The sequence below is a fragment of the Cyprinus carpio genome, chromosome B19 (assembly GCF_018340385.1).
Source record: "Cyprinus carpio isolate SPL01 chromosome B19, ASM1834038v1, whole genome shotgun sequence".
Taxonomy (NCBI): domain Eukaryota; kingdom Metazoa; phylum Chordata; class Actinopteri; order Cypriniformes; family Cyprinidae; genus Cyprinus; species Cyprinus carpio.
The window spans coordinates 18,467,863-18,492,749 of record NC_056615.1 but is presented as its reverse complement, the minus strand read 5'-3'; the positions used below and the strand labels follow the sequence as shown (position 1 = coordinate 18,492,749).

General features: G+C 34.4%; 2 protein-coding genes across 2 annotated transcripts; both read left to right on the top strand.

Annotated features, from left to right (window-relative positions):
- The first annotated feature begins 666 nt into the window (after window positions 1–666).
- LOC109054848 (DNA-binding protein SATB1-like) lies at window positions 667–8,712 on the top strand. The gene is given in 12 exon segments (XM_042745563.1): window positions 667–1,260; window positions 1,642–1,841; window positions 1,925–2,101; window positions 3,199–3,325; window positions 3,651–3,774; window positions 4,259–4,370; window positions 5,272–5,654; window positions 5,737–5,931; window positions 6,104–6,122; window positions 6,125–6,258; window positions 7,432–7,629; window positions 7,923–8,712. Coding segments are annotated over 11 exon segments (2,205 nt in total). The 5' UTR covers window positions 667–1,260; window positions 1,642–1,666; the 3' UTR covers window positions 8,484–8,712.
- Window positions 8,713–10,887: 2,175 nt separating this feature from the next.
- LOC109054828 (TBC1 domain family member 5-like) lies at window positions 10,888–24,608 on the top strand. Its single transcript, XM_019072075.2, has 23 exons — window positions 10,888–11,037; window positions 15,153–15,220; window positions 15,336–15,435; window positions 16,743–16,788; window positions 16,915–17,023; window positions 17,119–17,208; window positions 17,285–17,359; window positions 17,462–17,529; window positions 18,039–18,141; window positions 18,308–18,396; window positions 18,550–18,600; window positions 18,724–18,793; window positions 18,923–19,095; window positions 19,395–19,537; window positions 19,867–19,973; window positions 20,079–20,164; window positions 20,327–20,616; window positions 20,812–20,874; window positions 21,553–21,761; window positions 21,938–22,034; window positions 22,120–22,199; window positions 22,413–22,712; window positions 23,490–24,608. Exons 3-23 carry the CDS (start codon window positions 15,339–15,341, stop codon window positions 23,727–23,729), a joined length of 2,586 nt encoding a protein of 861 aa, XP_018927620.1. The 5' UTR covers window positions 10,888–11,037; window positions 15,153–15,220; window positions 15,336–15,338; the 3' UTR covers window positions 23,730–24,608.
- Window positions 24,609–24,887: the final 279 nt, after the last annotated feature.

Genomic DNA, 24,887 nt, shown 5'->3' with positions numbered 1-24,887 from the left:
TGCATTTACTTAATAAAAATTATTATAATTTATTTAATAATAAAAACAGTAAAAAGTAAAAAAAAGTTAAAAGTGAAATATTATTAAAAAATTTAAATAATGTTATATATTTTATTATATTTTAAAATGCAATTTGTTCTTGTGATGGTAAAGCTGAATTTTCAGCAGCCATTACAGTCTTCAGTGTTACATGGTCCTTATAAAATCATTCTAATATGCTTACTTTGTGCTCAAGAAACAATTCTTATTATCAGTTTTGACAGTTGTGCTGGTAAATATTTTTGTGGATACATTCATTTTTTTCAGGATTCTTCTCTGAAAAGAATAGAAACCTTTTATTAATACTGTAGATATATTTAGTCACTTTTGATCAATTTTATGCACTCTTTCAAAATAAAAGTATTAATTTCTTTCAAAAACGATATAATGGATCTTTTGAACTGTTTAAGGCAACATATTTTAAAAACAACTAACTAACAACTAACAACACTTGGTTAAATTAATGTTAAATTTAAAACATAAATTTCCATTTCATCTGTGAGGGAAAAGTTAGTACAACTAAACATTCATCACCAAAAACTAAAATGACTAAAATTTAAATCAAATGCAAATTAGCAGAACGTCATTAAAGAGGAAGGTCTTATGTAAACCTTTAATAAACTCATCTGGCCATTGTTATAAGTTAAATATAGTCTTTACTCATCAATGCTGTCCAAATTTTTCTAGTATCACAGCACTCAACGTAACCCAATCAAAATGCATGAGTAGTTGTACATTAGATATTTGAAATTAAGAGTTTTTACTATTGAAATATCAAACATGCTTGAGAAACCAATTATTAAATGTTAAAATAGCTTGCCATACTAAAACAAGTCATGTATTCTGACAGGAGGCACTTCTGCTGGAAACTGATTGGTCCGCTCTTGGTGACATCACGTTGATGATGCTTTGTGGGGCCGCCTAGAAATTTAATTACGGATCTGTGTTCGCGCATTATATTATACGAGCCGTTTTTCCTCACTGTTAGCCTTATTTTATTGATTTAAATGTGTCTGGGTTTTTTTCCGTTTGCTAAGAACAAAGACCGTTCTTTATGAAATAAAACCCGCTCTCGAGTCGCTCGTCATCGGACCCGCGCTGATTCTGGAGCCAGTGTTTTTGTTAGTGAGCGATCCTGGGACGCGCGCTAGCTCTGTCGGCATGTTCGGATCCCCGTCTGCAGGATTATAACCACCGGAAAACAGCACTGCAGTCAATAAAGTAAGTGACTGAAAAAAATATAGCATAAAAAGGAGACGAGATGATGATTTGTCATAGGCTGAGAGCATATATGCAGCACCTGTAGCAGCTCTTTACTGCTGAAGAAATAAAATCTTAAGCCAGCCTAAGATGGTTTGCTGGTCGTAGGTGGTTTGACATGGTCTCCCAATCTGATCAAAGCTGGTCTTTAACTGGGAAACAAGTTGGTCTCCGAGTCTGACCAGCAAAAAAAAAAAAAGTCTAGAACCAGTAAAAAAGACCAGCCTGACCATTTTAAACCATCATTAACAGAAAAGAAGAAAAAAACAAAACAACTGAGCAATACTACAATTCTCTCTATATATATATTTTCTCCTTTCCTCATGCTATAATTTTCTGTAGTTTGTGAGAGCTGAGATTAAAAACGATGATGGACCATTTGGCAACTACTAGTGGCACCCAGGGGCCCGTCATGCGTGAATCCTCTTATCCTCCCTGTAAAATGGCCCGTATGGAGAATTCAAGAGATCTGCCTATACCTGGAGTCACTCCTGTGAGCCTGACCTCCAAACAAACATCATTAAACACAAACAGGAGGAAAGGTATTCACTGATGGGCATAAACACGGATAGAAGACCGTGTCTGTTCATAAGATGTCTGAGTGACCGTATTCTTCTTTCTACAGGCAGTCTGATTCCTGTGTTCTGTATGGTGGAGCAGAGTGATGTCCCACCCTCAGAGAGGAAGAGATCGGAGCATGCAGAATTTGTGCTGTTGAAGAAAGACCTGCTGTTCAGCCAGATTACAGAGGCTGCACTGCAAGAGCTGGGATACACACACACCGCGGCGGCTCTGGCTACAGGTACACACACACTAATGAATAATTCACACTCAGTTCAAATTGAATATGTAAGCCTGAAAGATGGGGATGGGGCTGTTTTCTTTTAGTTCCAGTCTGCACCACCATAGCCTGCATCTTATCTTTTGGTATATGCATCACACTTACTGTAAACCATGTAAAAAAAAAAATTAATAAATACAAAATAAATGGAAGTCCCATATGCTCACCAAGGCTACACTGATTATAATACAGTACAAATGGTAATACTGTGAAATATTAATGATTTTAAATAACCATTTTCTATTTTAATATATTTTAAATGTAATGTACCTCTGTGATGGCAAAGATGCATTTTAATATGCTGTTTTTCTTATTATCATCAATGTTGTAAACAGTTACTACTTAATATTTTTGTGGAAACTGTGAAAATTTTTCCAGGATTCTCTGATGGATGGAAAGTAAAAAAAAAAAAAAAAAAAACTTTTTAAAAAAAAAAGAGATCTTTCTAACGTAATTTTTTATCAATTTAGCACATTTTCTGAAAAAATAAAATAAAAAAAATACATACTGACCCCAAACCTTTGAACTGCAGCACACAAATTTAACTGTACTTTGATTCATTTTAAGTTTCTATTTAAACATTGAAAAGTCTAGACAATAAAATTACACAATAAATGAAAAAAAAACACTGCAAAAATGTTTAAATAGTCGAATCATAAGTTAAGCTGTACCTAATGTTTTGTATACGTAACATATCCCTCATATATGGAATGTTTTTTTTTGTTTTTTGTTTTATGCTAATGGTTATAAATATGATACATAATTTGCCTATATGAATCAACAATTAATTAGTGAAAAACATAAGATGGAGGTACAAGACACTCAACGCGAAATAGAGAAGAAAGTGCAGAAAGCTGATGGGACACAAGAGAATGTAAACTTGCTCAAGATCAGAAAACTATTAAGGTTGCCAGAAGAGAAAAATAAGTAGCAAAGTAAAATAAAAAATAAAACAATCAACAACTACAAAATACAGACAAAAAAGGAGTTATGGCGGCAGGAACTATATAAGGATGGTATATAGTAGTCATTGTAATAAATATGAATTTCTGCATTAGGTCAGGTTCAAGTTGGCCATTGGAACCCTGTGTCCCTATCCACTGTGACAGACACATCTGACGCAACAGTAGGAGACATGCTTCAAGATCTTTACCATGTCATCACCTTAAGAATAAAGCTACACAGGTACAACTGGCACACACACTTGCATCACATCTCTCTCTGGGTTTCAGCAAACAAGCTTATCAGAATGATGAACTACTGTACACTCTGAAAATTAAAGCTGTTCTAACTCATGATTAAGGATAATTTTTCACAGGTAATTTAGTATTAAAACTCATTTCAAAATTATTAAAAGTTATTATAGTTATTGAAGTTTTGAGGATAAACACTTAATAATATAGCTATTTGTGAAATAATAATTATTTGTGATTAATGTCCTACAGTGTAATTAATTATTGCAGTACAGTGTTTTTCTCACTGACTCACATACATTCTCTCACTCTCTTAGTGTTTCTAAATTAGAGGACTTGCCTGCTGAGCAATGGACTCATTCTACCGTCAGAAATGCTCTGAAGGAGCTGCTGAAAGAGATGAATCAGAGCACACTGGCTAAAGAGTGTCCATTATCTCAGGTACGTTCACAAAAAAAACCTTTGTACGCAGGTAAACACTTTAAATGCACTATTTTTGCAAGGCACTATCTATATAACCTTATACTAACTTAAACATACTTTTTATCAACCATAGCTTAATTGCATGTAGCTATAGAATAAAATAGGGTTAATTGTCTTATATCTCATGGTTAAAGAGCAGAACTATGATCGAAGAAGTGCTCTCCATTGAAGAATACACCCTACTATAAAGATCCATCCCTAGGTTGAGAACCAGCTATTAAATCTATTTAGCAAGGAGACAAAAACCTTAAGCACATCCTTTCTGGACACATTTAGTCGGTTCCAAGGCACACCTCAAGACTTAATTTAGTATGCTCTGTCTGTTAATTACTGAATTCCTGTTAAGGGCACATAAAAAGGAAATGAGAGGCAAAATCACATTTTTGCCTGCACACAAACATACATTAACTTGTAATTTTTTTATTGTTTTGTTTTTTGAAAGAGCATGATTTCATCAGTAGTAAACGGCACTTACTATGCCAGCATCTCTGCTGCGAGATGTCAGGAGTTTGGCCAGTGGTACAAACACTACAAGAGGGCAAAATCTATGATGGGTGAGTAGCAACCTACTGTATGTTCTCCAAGAATAGCTCCTATATTCACACATTTATAGCTTTATTTAACTAGTCATCTTGTGTTTTTGTTAACGCTTTACATTAAAGCTTAATCCATTAACAGCAAAGAATTTAAGATTTAAAAATTCTAAATAAACATTTTTAACATTTCAAGTGGTATTAACTAACAATAAATGTATTATGAACAAACATGAATAAAAAATCTAATAGTGTATAAGTACATTAATAAATGATAATTATGCTTTAAAATTGTTAATTGTTAGTTCATGATAGATCAATTATAAACCTATTTTAATTATAAAAAAATATAATAGACTATGCTACGATCAAAGTTTGCAGTTTGCATATTGTGAAATATTATTACAATTTAAAATTTTCCATTTATGCATTTAGCAGGCGCTTTTATCCAAAGCAACTTACAGTGCATTCAGGCTAACATTTTTTACCTAACGTGTTCCCTGGAAATCGAACCCACAACCTTGTGCGCTGCTAACGCAATGCTCTACCACTGAGCCACAGGAACACAATACAGTTTACTACATTTAAAAATTTAATTTATTCTTGTGACATCAAAGCTGAATTTTTCTGATTTGGTGCTCAAGAAATATTTTCTTCTTATTAGTAATGTTGAAAGTTGTGCTGCTTAATATTTTCTTGAAAACTGTTGCTGCATTTTTGAATGATTCTTTGATAAATAGAAAGCATTTATTTTAAATTACAAAAATCTTACTGACCCCAAATTTGTGAATGGTAGTGTATGTAAAAATATAGATTTTACAAATAACTGTATATATGATATGCTGTCACAGATTTTGGCTGTAAATTTTAAATAGACTCCAGTGATTTCATATGAATATGAAAGGTTTTTATCTCCCTTCAGGTGACATGAGCAGACATTGCAACCAACCATCATCCTCCAGCCAGCCCACCATGTACCAGCAACCAATGGAAGGCAGTGGGGCGGAGTCACGTGGCGTTGTCCAGATGCAGGCTGGAATGCCTGGTCTGGTGATGGCTCAGCTCCTCTCACAGCAGCACGCCATGTCTCAGCTCCTCACACACGCTCACACGCACTCACACGGGCCTCATCCTGCACCACTAAAGACTCCTCCCAAATGCAACGTGTCCCCACCCACAGTAGCTCAATGTCCCTCACCTGTCACGGACGTGTCACCTGAAATTTACCATTGGGTGCGTGAGGAACTAAAGAGGGCGGGGGTTTCCCAAGCCGTGTTTGCACGAGTGGCCATTAACAGGACTCAGGTAACATGATAGAAATGTGCATATCTCTCAAATATTATGTATCTGTATAGATATTAATGTGTCTGTCTGTGATATTACTTAGGGCCTGCTATCGGAGATCTTGCGCAAGGAAGAAGACCCACGGTGTGCATCTCAGTCTCTTTTAGTAAACCTTAGGGCCATGCAGAGCTTCCTGCAACTACCACAGAGCCAGAGAGACTCCATTTATCTGGAGGAACGAGAGCGTAACCTCAACTCTACCTACAACACCAATACAAGCTCACCTCTGCCCATTCAGGTTTACTGTCACTTAAATTTATTTATGAACATGAGATGCAAATTAGCATGTGCTATAATCGCTATGGATAGCACATCTTATTTTAGACAAGCAAACTCATAGTTAACCATAGTAATAATGGTAATATTAAAGTGCCATTTGTTAATTAAGTGTCATATCTCTCGCAATACAGGCAAAACTTTCACCTGTTTCCAAGACATTGTAGTCAAAGTGGAATGCGATGATTCTGGAATAAACTACGGCATCTATGATGAAATACAGCAAGAAATGAGACGAGCAAAAGTGTCGCAGGCCTTGTTTGCAAAAGTGTCTGCAGCCAAGAGTCAGGTACGTGTGTGTGCATGTGTACAAAAGGAATACTTTGGTACAGATTGCACAAGAAATCTCTAATAAAAAAGGGGGAAGATGTACACCTTACAAGACAGTACATTTATGCATTTGATCCAAAGCAGCTTTCATTGCATTTGAGGTATATACATTTCATACATAATTAAACATATAATAAATATTTTTATGAATGCAAGGAAATGTGCAGTATACACTGTACCTACAATTCATAAACTGTAATATACTGATTATGAAAATAATTAGTATTAATCCACTCCCAGTTTTATGAGAAGATATGTACAGTAGGGTCTAAAAGTCTAAATTACTAGTGGAAACTAATGTTATAAAAATAAGGCTTATGCTGCTCCAAGGCTGCTTTTCTTTGATCAAAAATACTGTAAAAACAGTAATATTGTGAAATATAATTAGTTTTCTATTTTAATATTTGGTAGCCACTTATCTAAAAATGCTAACATTGCATTCGATGTATACACATTTAATGCATATTCAAATACAATAAATTTATATCCAATTTATATACCTCAAATGCACTGACTGTAATATGATTAGGATTAAGTACTGTAGTATTATTATTATTTTTTATGAGACAATATGTAGGGTCAAAATGTCTAAAACACTAGTGGAATTGTGCCTTTTTAAATTAATTAATTAATTTATTTATTTTGCATTTTATCAATTGAAAATTAGATTACCAGCCTAACAATTTAAGAGTTTTTTTCTTACATTTTTAAACAGAAAAAAAAAAGTTATTTTGTGAAATATTATCCAATAAAACTTATTTTTCCATTACCAATTAAATTATTAGCACAACAATTTGAAAATCTTACATTTTGAACAAAGGAATTCACATGGTTAATGTCATAATTTTGCTTATTTGACTGGTGACCTAGAAATACTGCAGAATCTTAAATATCTCTTGAAAATTAAATATTTATCTCCTACATATAAATATTTATTAAATATTTAAATATTTATGTCATGGAAAGCATAAATAAAATATTTCTTATTCATTTTACATTATAACATTTTCAAATGGTCCAAAAAAAATCCTTAAACATTACATTAACGTCTAGGTTTAAATTAGATTTTGAAACAATTTTACAACATTGTCTCAGATGTTTGAAGCCTGCTGTATTTGTGTCTGTGTTTTAGGGCTGGCTGTGTGAGCTCCTGCGCTGGAAGGAGGAGCCATCGCCTCAGAATCGTACACTGTGGGAAAATCTGTCTCTGATTCGCCAGTTCCTAAATCTCAGCCAATCAGAGAGAGATGTTATATATGACCAAGAGAGCAATACCGGGCAGACGTTCTACTCAGAAAAACACACAAGACCACTGACAGAACAACTACAAGTGAGTGCTTACACAAACTTCTAGAATTATAATTTTACTCAACAATTACAATACATTATGAATATAATGTAAATTATTGTTTACATTTATTTTGCTAATATGGGCCCTAATATATAAAATCAAACATGTTTTGACGTGTTAAATCTCATAGTTATTATATATATATAATATATATATATATAATATAGATATATATATATATCTATATATATATATATATATATATATATATATATTATTATTATTATTATTATTATATTATTATTATATATATTTTTTTTTTTTCTCCAAAGGTCATGCCACAGCATATGGTGCCTCTGAAGCAGCACCAACAACTGCATAAAATCCCAACTCAGCATCATCAACACTTCCTCCAGCAGCATCTCATCACTGGATGTCTCAAAGCCACTCACATGGGCCCAAATATTGGAGGCAGGTCTTTACCACCAGAAGCCCATGCAATCCTGCAGAGTTTCATTCAGGAAGTGGGACTACATCCAGATCAGGAGGCCATTCATACACTATCTGCTCAACTAGGAGTAGCCAAAGAGGCTGTTCTCAGCTTTTTCAATGGTCACAACTGGCTTAGACAGGAAGAGCAGGACAACAGAGGAGAAAGAGAGATTGAGGACAGGGAAGACGATTACATGGAGGCAGAGGAGGAATGCAGGGATTCAATGGAAAATAATGAAGAGACAAATGCAAACATGATGACAGGGAAACAAGACAGTGTGGTGGAGCAAAATGCATCTACACAAACTCGCTTTATCATTACTATTAAAAAAGAGGAGGAGCTTCCGTGTAAGGAGGAGCGCGATGATAGCCCCGGCTACTGCCAATTCATAAACTCCTAAAAAATGCAAACACTACCGTTCAAAAGTTTGGGGCTATTTTGTTTGAATAAACTTAATACTTAAATTCATCAAGGATGCATTAAACTGACCAAAAGTGGCATTAATAATATGACAAAGGACTTCTATTTGAAATAAACAGTTCTTTTGAACTTTCTATTCATTTTAGAATACTGAAAAATAATGTGTCAAGGTTTCCACAAAAATATTAAGCAGCGTAACTGTTTTCAACATTGATAATACAATTTTATTTTTATTTTTTAAGGAGCAAATCAGCATACTAGAATGATTTCTTTAAGTATCTAAAGGATTAATTACATTTCAAAATATTTAAAATAGAAAAGTTATTTTAAATTGTAATAATATTTCACAATATTACTGTTTTTACTGTATTTTTGATTAAATAAATACATTTTTAATTTGTTTTTTGGTTTTATAATTATAAATAGTTTAAAAGTTTTATAATAATAACCTCAAACTTTTGAATAGTAGTGTATTAAATTAACAAACAAACAGCTATGAATGCTGGGTGATTTGACAATTCCATGTAGCGTATTTATTTACGGTTGTGCCTTCATGCACAAGGTGTTTTACTGAAACCTCATACTTTGGATGGACTTGAAATTTTCACAAATGAAAATGCCACGGAAAGAATTCATTAAACATCAATGTTCTAATTTCTAAAAAAATGTTTTGTTAATATTAGGGGTGTAAAAATGCTCATGTCTGACTATGAAAATTAAATGGAGCAAATATAATCAAACCTACGTAATTAAGCAACCATTACCATAATGTATCACAACATTTAAGGAAGAATCGCTAATTTAAATTGTTGTTAGAGCAAATATTTACACCTCTAAATTAATGTGATTTGCAATTTTATAGTAGTATTAGTTATTGTTTTCTGCTCAAATCCTCAATTGAATCTTTGCAGGTGGCAGGCAACGTCAGTCAGTGTTAATGGTGGCATTTTCAGCCAGACAGTGTTGTCTTTTACAAGAACTGTTGCCAGAGACCCTGAAACCGTGATGTATTTATTATATGTTAGAAGCTAACAGCACATTACTGTATTATTGTCAATAGAATGAAACACAATAGAAACAGCACTTTGAATTACAGTGAATAGTTCTCTCTCTCTAATGAATTACAATAAATCTGTACTGTTTGTTATTGTTCATTATATTTAAAGCCATTTTATTCGAGAACTAGAAAATGAGCTTAATATGTTTGTTAACTGTGAAGGCATTCTTGATTATAACTAGTGCTCTCAAATGATTAATTGCGATTAATCGCATCTAATATAAAAGTTTTTGTTTACATAATATATGTGTGTGTACTGTGTATATTTATTATGTATATATAAATACACACATGCATGTATATATTTCAGAAAAATAATTTATGTTTATATTTTAAATATATTTATATATAATATAAATTATATGAATATAAATATATACATGTAAATATTTTTAAAATATATACTGTATGTGTATGTATGTCTATATATATATATACATAATAAATGGACACAGTACACACAAATATATTATGACAGCACTAATTATAACTTTATTTTTTGCTAGTTAGTGTCAGAATTGACAATCCTGTCAATATGTGATCTTGGACCACAAAACCAGTCATAAGAAGCACAGATATATTTGTAGCAATAGCCAACAATACATTGTATGGGTCAAAACGATCGATTTTTCTTTTATGCCAGAAATCATTAGGATATTAAGTAAAGATCATGTTCATGGTCATGTTCAAGATATTTTGTACATTTCCTACTGTAAATACATAAAAACTAAATTATTGATTAGTAATATAATATGCATTGCTAAGAACTTCATTTAAAGGCGATTTTCTCAATATTTAGATTTATTTATTTATTTATTTATTTTTGCACCCTCAGATTCCAGATTTTCCAATAGTTGTATCTCGGCCAAATATTGTCCTATTCTATCAAACTATACATCAGTGGTAAGATTATTTATTCAGCTTCAGATTATGTATGAATAAAAAAAAAAAGTAATCAATTTTTTAAAAATTACTCTTATGGCTAGTGTCACATGTGAGTTATTAGCTGAGGACACGTGCTTTTAGGAGTGCAGACTATCAATTTGTGATTACTAGATAATAAAATGAAATGGTACATTTGTGTTACTAAGATTTTTAGCAAACATCTAATTCATTTCTGCTTAATCTGCTATTTGACAAACTAATGGCTGGTAAAGTGGGACAAGTGCTTTGGCAGTCTCGAAATACACTTTTAAGTGTGGTATATGGTGACTTTTGGGTCATATAAAGAAATCCTTCTCCATAATCCACCCACAGTTCTTATATTAAAATAGTTATTTCTGACTTTCGATACGAACAAGGATGAAATAACGCGCGCGTTTCAAACCTGTGATATCAGAAGTCGCGCTCAGGCTTCCCGTCTCCGAAATCACGTGTCTGATCAGCTGTTCTAGGGCACATCCGCCTGACTCGCGCTAGAGTGTTTACATGCAGACAGCACGGGGCAGAATGTGCAGACCCGCGTGAAGCATTGCAGGTAAAATATCAACTCATTTCCCCTTACTGCATTGAAACTGCTGTTCGCGATCGTCGGAGCGCTTGTCAAAAAAGAATGCAGACGTTAAGAGTGTGAAGTGTTGTGCAATGATTCAGTGTGGAGCTGTGAGCCCCGGAAGGCCTTTAGACTCAACATCTCCATCAATAAATCCAACTTTATTGACCGTTTTTAATCAGTTTTCTGATGTAAATCCCAAACAGTAGGCGTCGAGGACATGCATATGAGAAATTATTCAAAATTATCATTTTGAAATTCGCCTTTGACATTTGGGCTGTATGGATGATTGTAAGTTTCTAACTGTGTTTCATTGGTTATGCAGTTGATGTCTTTCCACTTTATGAGATCATTGTCCCATTTTTATTTTCACTTCTGGTTAGGGATTCTTACATCTTGGTTCTCAGATCTGAAAGCTGTAGAATAATATGCATAGAGTATGAGACATTCCTCCTAAAATTCAGAATAATGTGTGATTTTTCTATGGTTGGTTCTTTCATTTTTGTTTGGTCTCCAGTTCTAAATAAATGGTTAGAGATTTGCTGATAGGCAATAATTATTATGCAGTGACTTGTAACCAATATGATGGCTGATATTATAAATCTATATCTATACTGTAATGTCTGTTCAAAAAAAAAACTAATTAAAACTAACTAACGCCCTTTCTGAGAATCTATTGAGGATTTGATATTTCATGATTCCTCTTTTTCCTTTTATATTTTTGCTTAATAAGTTTTCTATGTAACATTATAATGTAACTGTGAAGTAGGACAGCATGATCTTTAGAGGAGTATATGATTCTCTTTGGACCTGAGGCCACAACAGAAAAAGGCTTACCATGGCATCACAAGACCAGCTTGCTGACTGTTTTCACACTTGCACACACACTTGGTGACGTTTGAGTTAAATGCCTGTCATGCTGCAGTATTTAATGCATACAAACCATATCAGATTACAATTGGCTCACAGCCTTTGGTTAATTCTTGTTTAAATAATATTTGAAAGGTTTCAGGTTATCATTATTTGTGAATACCTGCATATAACAGAACCAGAACATGTGCACATTCTTTTCTTAATTTAGTACCGCCCTAATATTATGGCCAAGCATATTTCTGCACTAATGATAACGTAGGGTTTTTGAGTTGACCCAGTTGAGTAGCTCGTAGAATTCCTACAAGCTACCGTCATGTGATTGGCGCAGGAGCTCTGTTCTGTAATTGGCTGATGAAGTGAAGGCATGCGAGTGTGTTTAAACAGGTTTTGGCCTGGTTTGCTTCTGTAACCCTCCTTATTGGTGTGTGCTGCACCCACGGGCATTTTGATGTAATAAGCTGGGCTTTGTCTCATGGAACTCCTTAAACGTTCAGTGGATTATTTTGTGATCCTAAAATTCACAAAATACTGTTCAAAATAACTTTGTATTTACTAGTCTACAGTAACTTCCCTTTAGCGTGTCTATGTATGCAAATGACTTTTTTCCTAGTTACAGTTGCTTTATTGAGTTGTGTTTGTTTCGTTTCTTAATTTTGGTTTAGCACAGGTTTCTCACAGTAGTGTTTTTTTCGGTTCCTCATTACTTAATCTCAAATACACACAAAGTATTTAAGGATTGCATGTAGTCTTAGTCTTTTTCAATTCTAATGTATTAAATGCCATGTTGAGACAATGCCATGTTAATCTTAGCTAAATCAAAATTCTATACAAAAATATATTCAGCCTTAATTCTAATCAAGTTTTTCTCCTTGACTATGCATGTATATAAGCACATACAGACACACGTATACAAGCAAAGGAACTTTTGCCTTGCATCTGAATCAAGTAATTCCTCCTACCACAGTTATTTGATGCAGTGATAAATATTTATGCATGTTGTGTGTGTGTGTGTGTGTGTTTGTGCGCATATGTGAATATCTAATAAAAAATGCAAGGATTCATTTGTGGCGTGATTGCATCAGTGCTGCCTTTAGCCTGCAGCTGTGCCAGTAAATGCTGTAGTTGCAATGTTAGAAACAAACTGAACATTAAGGCAATATTTTTATGCCACAACCCAATATCTAATTACAGAGAGCTACTGTATTTTTATTTCTATTTTTACTTGTTTTACTTAATAATCTTTTTGGTGAATGTCTTGGTTGAATTCCTTTGTGTGAGGCTGCTGAGGCATCTTGCAGGTCCAGTTCATTATTATTGTTGTGTTTAGCATATTTTAATTATTATTCATGTGTCTGGCTTGACTTAATCATACCTCTAGTTGTCCCTGAGGCTTTATGCTAATTTCCAGCACTGTACTTCCCTGCAGAGGATCCTGGGATTTCCCACTGTACCACAGCTAATGCATAAATCTAATTGAGCTGGGCCAAGGAGGTCTATAATACACAGAGAAAGCTATCTGTTAGCTTATGCAATTTGAAATCTGCCACTTTTGATTTATTAACATTTTTATTTTGACAGAAAATAAACTTTTGAATCAGTGGAGAGGGATGCTATTATTACTATTAATAATAATAATTATTATATAGTTATTTTATATTATGTTATATAATTGTTACTTTTTATTTGATTTTATTTGATTATTAATAATAGTTATTTTTATATTATGTATTTATATATATATGTAATTGTTATCACTTTATTAGCCTATGTTTTATTTTGATTAATAATAATAATAATACAGTTGTTTTTTATATTATTTCATTGTTTATGTAATGTATATAATTAAATAATATATTTATTTTATTTATTTTATTTTGTTTCTTTGTACCATCCCACCCCCACAACAGCAATTTCCTCGGCAGCTTTTCTTCATATATCATCAAATATAACACAGTTATATATAATGCATGAGCTGCACAGGCTGTCTTTTGGTGTACTGAGATGTTAGATCGGTGTTTATTAGTTCATCTACATAATTGATTAAGGACGTTTGCTGGAGGTTGTGTGTGTAGAGAACCAAATGCAACCTCATTAAAAACAACAGAATGGATTTAGGTTTATAAATAGAAGAAAAAATCCAGACAAGCCTGTTTTTCCACTTTTTAGAGCCCAATGCTGTCACATCAGCACTGTCTGGCTCTGGATTGTCGGAGCTGGGATATTTTTGGTTTATAAATGTCTGCGAGTCACTTCCTAACAGTGCTTGGCACCACCAGTGTGTTTGCTCACGCGCCCTCAGTGCTGCAGAACAATTATACCACACATACAACAGATCAAATGAGGGCCATTTGTTTGCTTCTTTGTTTCTTTGTTTGAGTCAAGACTGTGTTTTAATTCACTGCACATCGGTCAAATGTTAGCACGGCTGGTTATTCTGGTAAATGAATACAAGTGTTGCTAGTATAATGATCCTGAGGTGATGGTACAGTGTATACACAATCCAATTAAACATTATTTAAAGAACTGAGTTGCTGGCACTCATCATTCATGTTGCTGTCATGAATTAAGAAACAGTTTGGCTGTGAAATACATTTACATTCTGTGCCAGAACTAGCAGCTAAACTTGGATTTAATTAAAAATGGTTTCGATTAAAATGAAACAATGTAATTAATCCAAAGAAACCCAATCTGTTCAGTGTATACTAACCAGACTTGATACAAGCTGCTGTGTCTCTGGTGTATTGATTTGGGTTTGTCCTAACATGTTCTGAAAAGTTGATGATGAAGACATTTTGCATTATTCTACATTTGTTTGTTTTCAATGTTAAAGGGGTAGTTCACCCATAAAGGAAAATTCTGTCATGATTTGTCCATCCTCATGTGTTTCCAAACCTGTGTGCATTTCTTTCTTCTGTGGAACATAAATGAAGAAATTTTGAGAAATGTTTCTGTTGCCATTGATTTCCATTATATTTTTGTCCATACTATATAAACATTCTTCAGAATACATTCTTTTATTTTCCGTAGAAGAAAAAAAGTCATGCAGTTTGGATTGATATGAGGGGGAGTAAATGATGACAGAATTAAAATTTTTGAGTGGACTGTCCCTTTAAAATACTTAATGCTATCCATTGGTTTAATGCAAAGTCAACTATAAGTAAGCCATTAGTATTGTCAGTTTAGGCTCTGTCAGTTTATTCATTTGTTTTGCTCTGCTGTTTTGTCAGATTAATGGTTAGTGGACTGTGGTCTCCACTGTGATCAGGCCTATGAGGAGAACCAAGCGAGTCTAACAGTGAGTATCCACACAACACCTGATGTAGTTCCTGTTTCCTACTGTAGTGTTGATTGTGGCTTCAGTGGTGAATGTTGATATCACAGTCTTTAGATCTTCCTCTGTGGTTTTGCAGGACATGCAGCACCCAAACTTCGAAACACAACACCCGCTGCAGCAGGACGAGCAGGAGACGGGTTACGACCCTCTACAGAACTACAACAGGAACAGAGATCGTAAGATTACTAATATCTACATTCAAATTTGAGACCTAACAATGTGAAGAATAGGACTGCATATTTTGTGTTGCATTTATTTTGATAAGTACTATTGTTATTAACTCATATAACAAAAAATCGCTCTCATGATCAAAATGATGCAAAAAAAACCTAGACTTGTAAGTAATTTAGTTATATTTTCCTAAAAGCTCTTCTGCCAGTAAAAACCTTAATGTCGTTCACACAGAATCAAAGTCAGGCTTAAACAGAGTAAAAAAAGGGAACAGTTTCCATTGCACTCACTGTTTCCCTGTACTTAATTGTGAATCATTATTCTTCTGTTTTTTTTTTTCCACTTTCACCTGGCATTCATTTTTTAAAGTGAGTACTAAAACATGGTAATCTGGCTGAAAATGATCAATGCATGTTTTCTCTAAATGAAGTCAGGAATATTTAATGAATCATTTATGAACTAATATAAAAATGCATAGTAATTACCAGACTTACTTTACTTACACTACTGTTCACTGGTATAGGGTACGTTTTTGAAAAAAGTCTCTTATGCTCAGCAAGGCTGCATTTATTTGATCAAAAATACAGTTAAGAACAGTAATACTGTAAAATATTACTACAATTTAAAACAAACGTTTTTAATTTTATTATGTTTTCAAATTCTATATCAAATGATCCTTCAGAAATCATTCTAATTTACTGGTTTGGTGCTCTTTGGGATTCTTTGATGAATAGAAAGTTGAAAAGAACCGCATTTAAAATTTAAAATAGACAACCTTTGTCATATTATACTGTAAATGTCTTTACTGTCACTTTTGATCAAAATAAGACATCCTTACTGAATGAAAATATGAATTTCTTTAAACAAACATCTGACTGAACCCAAGCTTTTAAACAATAGTGTATATTTATCTACATATATACATATTATGTTTATTTTTACTAAAATATTTGAAAGTAGGAAAATGCCAAAAGAGACAAACAGAGTTTTGAATTGATTCAGAGAAATTAATCAATCTTATGAAGTCTAATGTTTATATTATGTTTAAATCCATGACACTATTGAAACATCTCTGCCATCATTAAAAGTAGCAAGACAAGGAGGCATTTTGTATTTGATTTGTTATATATGATTGTATTATTAATACACAATATATTGCCTAGTGCTATACTGCATTATGAAAAAGATTAACTTGTTATCTAAAAGATTATTATTATTCCGCATTCAGTCGTTTCTATGTTTAGGTCACAAACTATGATGTCTTAAGACTCTCAACTGTTTGCTCTTTGTAATTTTGTTTCTTTCATTTCAGGAGGATCATTGGATAGTGCTTTTGAGTCCACGTTTCAATCATACAGGTCATTCATTTTCCCCTTATGTAACAAAACATCAGAGATCTACTCTGGTTCTCATATGAAACCCACTGCTGTGTGATGAAGGTGTATCTCTATCCTCTAACTTTCTGTTTGAAATGCTCTTTACAGAAAGGAGTGGGATGATTTGTTCCAGAACAATAACTATCTGGCGCAGATCAGGCAGGCTGGTATTAACGGACAATTACGGAGCAGCCGATTCCGCAGCGTATGCTGGAAGGTAATGTCTACCTGACAGTGGCAGATGACAGGTTTACTGCATGAAAACTGTCAAACGGGGCAGACAAAATTGAGCTTTGTTTTCGTTGGTTCCAGCTTTATCTGGACGTCCTGCCAGAAGATAAGACTCAATGGATTAGTCGAACCAAGGAACACAGAGCACAGTATGAGAAGATCAAAGAGACGGTATGTGTGTGGCAGTGATTTACATGTCTTCAGTAGGTTGTGACACTAAATCATGATCGTTTGTTTTGAACTGCAGCATATAACAAACCCTCGCAAAGCTGCTGGCCAGCAGGACCTGGTGGTGAACAACCCACTGTCACAGGATGAGGGGGTGAGGGAACAGCCAATGCAGTAAAACAATAAGAATAGCTGGATCTGTCTATTACTGTTTGATTTACATCTTTTTTATTTTCCCCTCTGTGTCTCTCTTTAGAGTCTATGGAATAAGTTCTTTCAGGACAAGGAGCTCAGGGCCATGATCAAACAAGATGTTTTACGAACGTAAGTGTGTGAACTACCAGTACAGATACACTTCTGTGTCACATGATCCTTAAGAAATCAGTCTAATATGCTGATTCGGTGCTCAAGAAACTCTTTTAAATGTTGAAAACAGCTGTACTCCTTAATATTTTTGCAGAAACTGTGATGCATCTTTTCAGGATTCTTTGATGAATAGAAAGTACAAAAGAACTGCTTTTATTTGAAATAGATTTTTTTTTTTTTTGCAACAATGTCGATGTTACTGTCACTTTTAATAAATTTAATGTGTTTTTGCTGAATAAAAGGGTTAATTAATTAAAAAATAATAAAGCATCTTACTGACCCCAAACCTTTGAATGGTGGTGTATATTTTTTTCATAAATAATTTAGAATTTATTTTGGATACAATTATATTATATTATATTATATTATATTATATTATATTATATTATATTATATGATATTATATTATATGATATTATATGATATGATATGATATGATATGTCTGTTACTCCCTGATTGGCTGCAGGTTTCCAGAGATGCTGTACTTCCAGGAAGAGGATGTCAGGACAAAGCTGACTGATATTCTCTTCTGCTACGCAAGAGAGAACGAACAGCTACTCTATAAGCAGGTTTATAAACGCTTAATGATTGTGACAGTTTATACTGCCACACCACAACATAACCTGTCAGACTGGCTCAGATATATCTAATAATATTTTTTCCAAAAGCATTCATCTCTCTACATTATCCTTGTTTTTTTTGCCTCTTCATCCCTCCCTCTCAATCTTTCTACAGGGCATGCATGAGTTACTGGCCCCTATAGTGTTTGTTCTCCACTGTGATCACCAGGCCTTTCAACATGCCAGTGAGACGGCCAATCCCAGGTCTGACCTGTTTACCACACAAACAAGACCGTCTGAAGACTTGCTCAAATTAAAGTTTAAATTTGTTCTATGTAGTGTTTTGAATCATTATCAATGGAATTTTCAGTTCTTCTTTATATATTTATTTTAAATTGTGTCTTTTCTCATTTGCAGTGAAGAGGTGAAAGTCCTTCTGGATCCTAAATTCCATGAGCATGACGCTTAGTGAGTAAATGTCACATTATCATAACAAAACTTAAACCAAATTATCACATCACTATCTAAATGCATATAGTTGCTAAACACACTTTGCTCAGTCTGTCTTTTTGTTCGTCAATTCTCCCATAGTGCCATGTTTTCTCTGCTCATGGAGACAGCAGAACCCTGGTTCAGCAGTTTTGAACGGGAGGTCAGAAAGGTACCAGGAATGATTTAATGTAAAACTTGATATTGTTATGTATCTGGATATATCTACCGCATTGATATTTTGTTAGTGTCAAATTCAAACTTCAATCTTGTCAAGATTACTTATGTTTAAATCTTTCAGGGCAAAGAAGAGATGTTAACCAGCATCCCCTTTGCAAGACCACAGGACTTGGGCCCTTCTGTGGCCATTGTGACCAAAGTCAACCGAATTCAGGACCAGCTAGTAAAGAAACATGACATTGAGCTGTACATGCACCTCAACAGACTAGAAATAGCTCCCCAGATTTATGGCATGTGAGTATAAATGAACTATATTACTATGTTATTACATAAGTTATCATTTAATATAATAATAGTTGTCTTATTTATAATAAAGTTTTTATTATTAATTAAAAATATAATTACATTATTATAATTTAATACAATATTATGGTATTTTTTAAATATACATTATTATTTAAGCATTATTTCTATGTATTGAATATAAACCATGTAGGATTAAAGATATGTTAAATGTAAAAAGTTTTTTTTTTTTTTTTTTTTGTCACTTTTTCCCCCCATCATTCATGAATTCTCTGTGTGTTTGTGGACAGTCGCTGGGTTCGACTGCTGTTTGGTCGAGAGTTTCCCCTGCAGGATCTGTTGGTGGTCTGGGATGCTCTTTTCGCAGACAGCATCACTTTGGACCTGGTGGATTACGTGTTTGTCGCTATGCTTCTGTACATCAGAGATGCATGTGAGTTCAATTCTCTCATCTGTGCTTCATTCAGAACACAAAATAATGGAACACAAGATTCTTAAGGCCTAAATGCACTTTGAGTCTTCACCTACTGTAGTAGCTCTATAGATATCAAGCAATATAAACCCACAAACGGTATGTCAGTAGTGTGTCTAGTCAAATCGCATCACTAACACCTACATAGCCAATCCAAACACAGCAAGTAATGGCATGCAGATTAGTTGGCTTATGCCTGCTGGCACTGAACATGTACCTTTACAAAGAGCTCTAAAAGAACGTTATTAGTTTATTTGAAGATGCATCGTCCTGTGTTTTTCATGTCATAGTGATCGCTAGTAACTTCCAGACGTGTCTCGGGCTCCTGATGCACTATCCTCCTATTGGAGACATCCACTCTCTGCTGCTGAAAGCACTCTTTCTCAGAGACCCTAAGGTAATGTCATGCACATTTTCACTTGTAATATTATTCTGGAATTATGTACATACTATTTGCTATTTTTGTGCTATTTTTGTTCTTTGTCTTTTTATATAACTTTAGAATAATCCAAGACCGGTAAACTACCAGTTCCAGCAAAACCTTGATTACTACAAAACCCGTGGGGCCGACTTGGTCAACAAGACTCGGTATCTTGTATTTTTGTGCATTACCTTTTTATATATATATACATTTGATGCAACTGTTGTTTAAAGCAGAAATTAAGCATTAAGGATTAATACTATAATTATTCATAATTAAACATATATGCACTGTACATTTATAACATTCTATTTTTTCTTTTTCTCCAGGGCCAGCAATAAAGCAGCATCTCTCAACATTAATAAAGTATCCAGTTCTCTTCTTAATTTCGGCCGGAAGCTCATCGCACCAATGGGAGGCGGCTCCAGCGGCATCTCGCCAATTAACAGTGAGGTGATATCAGCTCCTCCCCCTCAAGCTCCTGTGCCACACCCATTGGCCGAGCCTCCATCATGCGCCGCCCCCTCAATCACGCAGATGAAATCGCAGCCGTTTCCGCAAGTGCATCATCAGCAGCGGTTGCTGAAGTCTGAAAGTATGCCAGTACACCTCAGCAAAGGTGAGCACTCACATACGCACACCTTTTCAACCCTGTACGCTTATGGATTGTGTTAATTTTACCCGTATACCTCCTGAAGTTATTAATACTTCAGTGTGCATGGATTATGATGTGAATGTGTACTTGCATGTGCTCAAGCCCAGGTACATGTGACAGAATAGGTGTGTGCTGTAGCCTAACTCTGCTGTCTGTTAGATGTAGGTTCTTGTGGAGCCTCTCGGATATCTCTCCCTGCCCAAATTCACTCTGATACCCAAGGTAACTGCTGCCATGACAACATGTGTGCTGTATAAATGCATTTTATTTGATCCTGTATGCTTTTACTGTGACGTGTCTGTGTTCAAATAAACTTGGTGTAATCATGTATTTCATAATGAGTCATGCTGCTTTTTGTCACCAGGTTTTTTTCAGTAAGTTTAACCAAAAAGAAAAATTCTGTATTTGTATTACATTAGGCTATTCTAAATTAATTATGTAATCAAATGAAATAATTAAAAACCATTTAAAAGTTTGGGCAAATCGTGATACATCTGTATTTAGCTCTCTTTGATAAATAGAAAGTTTAAAAACACTCATTTATACAATTTTAAATATTTTACTGTCACTTTTGATCAAATTAATCCATACTCGTTGAATAAAAGTTAATTTCTTTAAAAAAATCTTACTGAGCCCAGACTTTTGGATGATAATGTGAATATTCTCTGAACTTTCTGTGAATGTCTTATTAGTCATCTTAATAGTACAAGTGATATCCTGATTTTTTTAAGGTCATGTTTGTTAACATATGGTTGATTTACTGCATGCTGTGTGATTGTCTCCAACTCTTTGTGCTATTTATGTAGCTTACTGTATGTTTTGTTGAAATTGTTCCGTTACATTTTATGTTGCTGTCTGATATTAATTTTTGTGACTGCTCTTTTAATGTCTACCTTACAGGCCACACCTCCAGGACGGTTAGCTCCTCCCCTAGCACTGAGAGTTTGTCTGGTGGGCGGGATCATGCAATGTCTTCCCCTCCTCTGCCGGTGTCCAGGGGCCGAGACTCTAGCACATCATCTCCTCCCCCCTCTGCCACAAAGAAAGACTCTTTCCTTAATATCAGTCGCTCGCGGTCCCACAGTAAAACTATAAACAAGAAGGATGCAGTAAGCATGTTTACTTTTCAACTTTACCAGCATTCCCAGACTCTGATTTTGTGTCTATTTTTTTATTTTCATAAAGCATATGAATTACTAGGATATCATGTACCAGCTCCTGATTTTATTGTGTTTAATAAGTCCTATATGTATGCTAATTTATGTATATGTATTTTTTCACACAGGAGGAGCTGGAGGCACAGGTCTCGTTCTTACAGGGTCAGATTAATGACCTAGAGGCCATGAGTAAATATTGTGCCAAGATGATGAACATGCACATATGTGAGTCAGTGAGCCGTCAGTTGTCTTTGAACTAAACAAAGGCTGGTGATGGAATCATAATGATTGTGTTTTGATTGATGGTCAGGCAAAATTCAAGATGTGATACTGCAGGAGCATCTGGAGAAGGAAGATGAGGTTCTGGTGTCACTTGCTGGACTAAAACAGGTATGAATCAGGTCTCCGCTAAAATAAATTAGGATTTTTTTTATAATATGAAGATAAATACTAAATATACATTTTTATTATGTTCATTTATTTGTTTATTGGTAAGTATCCATGTAATAAGTACACAGACCCATTCAGGGTGACACAAAATCTATTAGACATCGGTTAGCTCTAATATTAAATGAAATCAAATTTTGTCCATATTGTCCCCAGATTAAGGACATCCTGAAGGGGGCTCTCCGATTCAACCAGAGCGAGCTGGAGTCAGAGGAGAATGAGGAGATCACCATAGCAGATGATCACTACTGCTCTAGCCAGTATAGCACACTAAAGGATCAGAGTGATCCAGACCATTTGTCTGAAGACACAGCTGGTTCTACTATCATACAGCAAAAGACTCCACAGCACAACAACCACCAGGAAGGAGACATGGTAGCTGAGAAGGAAGAGGAAGAGCAGGAGGAGGAGAAGGTCTTGACAACTGAAAATATCACCACAATACCAGCGCTACAGGTTAGAGAGCATTACACACAGCTTTTTCCGTGTGAGCAAATACACTTTCTATTTATAGGTTTTACTTCAGTACACCAGGATTAAAGTTTTCTCTTTTTATATACATTGGAGGAAGTCTAGTAAATTTTTTATGACCGTAGAAGATGCATTTAGATTTTTCGTAAAAAATAAAATAAATATAATAATAATAAAATAAAAAGTATTTTTTATCAAATAAATTAAAGGGTAGTACAGCTAAATTATCCATACATACTTTGTATTTCATTTGTGGTGCAGAATGAGATGTGGGAAAATTCCTTAATTGTTATGGAATAATAATGCAGAATAATAATGAACAGTCTTAATTTACTTTATGCAAAATAGGATTTGTATGGGGTTAGCTTTTGGGCTGTCAGTTAATGAAAAAAAATTTGTTTTAATAGTATAAATATACTGTTATAGTATTTATGAATATTTTAAATAAGCTTTTATCTTTGATTTAGTTTTATATTTCAGTTCATTTAATTAAGTTGCCAAGGCAGCCTTTCTAATTTTTGTTTTTCATCCAATATTTATATTTAATTTCAGTTTTATTTCAGTAGTATTTAGCTAATTTTAATAGTTAAGCAGTTTTATTAAAATTTTATCACTGGTTTGAATTACACAGTATGCTGATAAATTGATTGCATTTATCAATATCTGCCAAATAAAGCCCCCAAATGATAATGCAATTCACCCAAACTTACAATCGTACATACACCAATTTCATACACTGTTTGTATTTACTTTGTATCTTAGTCCACTGAAGGGAGAAACTGGGACGACTACATCTTGGTCTCGCAGGATGACGAGCCATCTGAGAGTGAGGAGCAAAGCAGAACCACCACAGCTCCACTCTTTAAGCACGTACAAGGCCTAAACAAGGTGGATTTTCAAGACCCTCTGATGGGGACCGCATCTGGGTCCTCCAGTCCAGATGACGGCAGCACTCACAGCAAGGACTCTGATTTCACCATTGTTAATCCTACTGACCTTTGAACCTGGATTCCCCCTAAATATGACTGGACCCATCTTCAACACTTAAGAAACTCTGCTGGATGTTTGCACATATGAACTGATTGCCTCGTGTGCCCCATAACTGAATCCCTAAACCACATCTTGTTTCTTAAATCCTGGACCTCTGGCTGTGTATTTACGTACATCTTAATTAAAAGGTTTCTTTTCTTTTTTCCCCAAATATAAGGCCCTATACCATGTAAACCATGGATCCTTTGCTCCGTTACCTAAATGTAGAATCCAAAGCCATAAAAAGCAGCCTCAACTCAAATGAGATTCTCCATTCTGTAATTTTCTTTGAAAATGCCGAGTTTTGGACATCACCTTGACGTGTATGTGGAAAACCTATATTTGTTTTCTCCTAAATCAATATCCTGTGAAATACATTTAACACACTCTCTGCCTCAGATAAAAGCTATATTTGCTACAGTTCTCCCTCTATCTCTGTTTTTTTGGAGTACTAAGTGTTGTGTGATAAAGGCGGGACACTGACAGGTGCTTAATCTAGAAGTAGAGCGCTTTAGTATCAATATGCTCCATCACTCAACTCATCTTTAATGATTTTCCATGAACCAGTGCCTGAACAGTTATTCATTTTGTCTGTATTTTCTTTTTTTAAGATTTGCGATTTTAGTTCATAGACCAAAACATAGCCATTTTCCATATTTGTCATTATTTTTAAGCCAATGATATATGACACTTTTATGTTATAGTGTTTCTCTGGTGTCAGTAGCCTCATTTTGTGTCTTTGTTCCCGTGGTAACTGTGTATTGTTTTTGCACATGACACAAGGGATGTTTCTAATACTGATATCCTATTAACTCTGGATGAATAAAAAGCATTACTCTTGTCTAATCCAAAGCTTTGTGCATGCTATACTTTTTTTTTTTTTTTTTTTTAGTCAGTTATTTCGCTTTTCTGTGGAAATGACCATTTTCCTCACACTACCTAAATATAGTCAACCAGTAGACAGTAGGTGAGTTGCTTTTGAGGCACATGACCTAAAATTCAGTCCAAATACTGTATGTAGCTCATGATTTTCAAACGCGACATCTAGCGGTCAGTTCTTGCTATAGCAAGATCGTTTCCTCATCAACACTAAATCAACTAGCATTTTATCGAATTGATCGTCAAATTCAG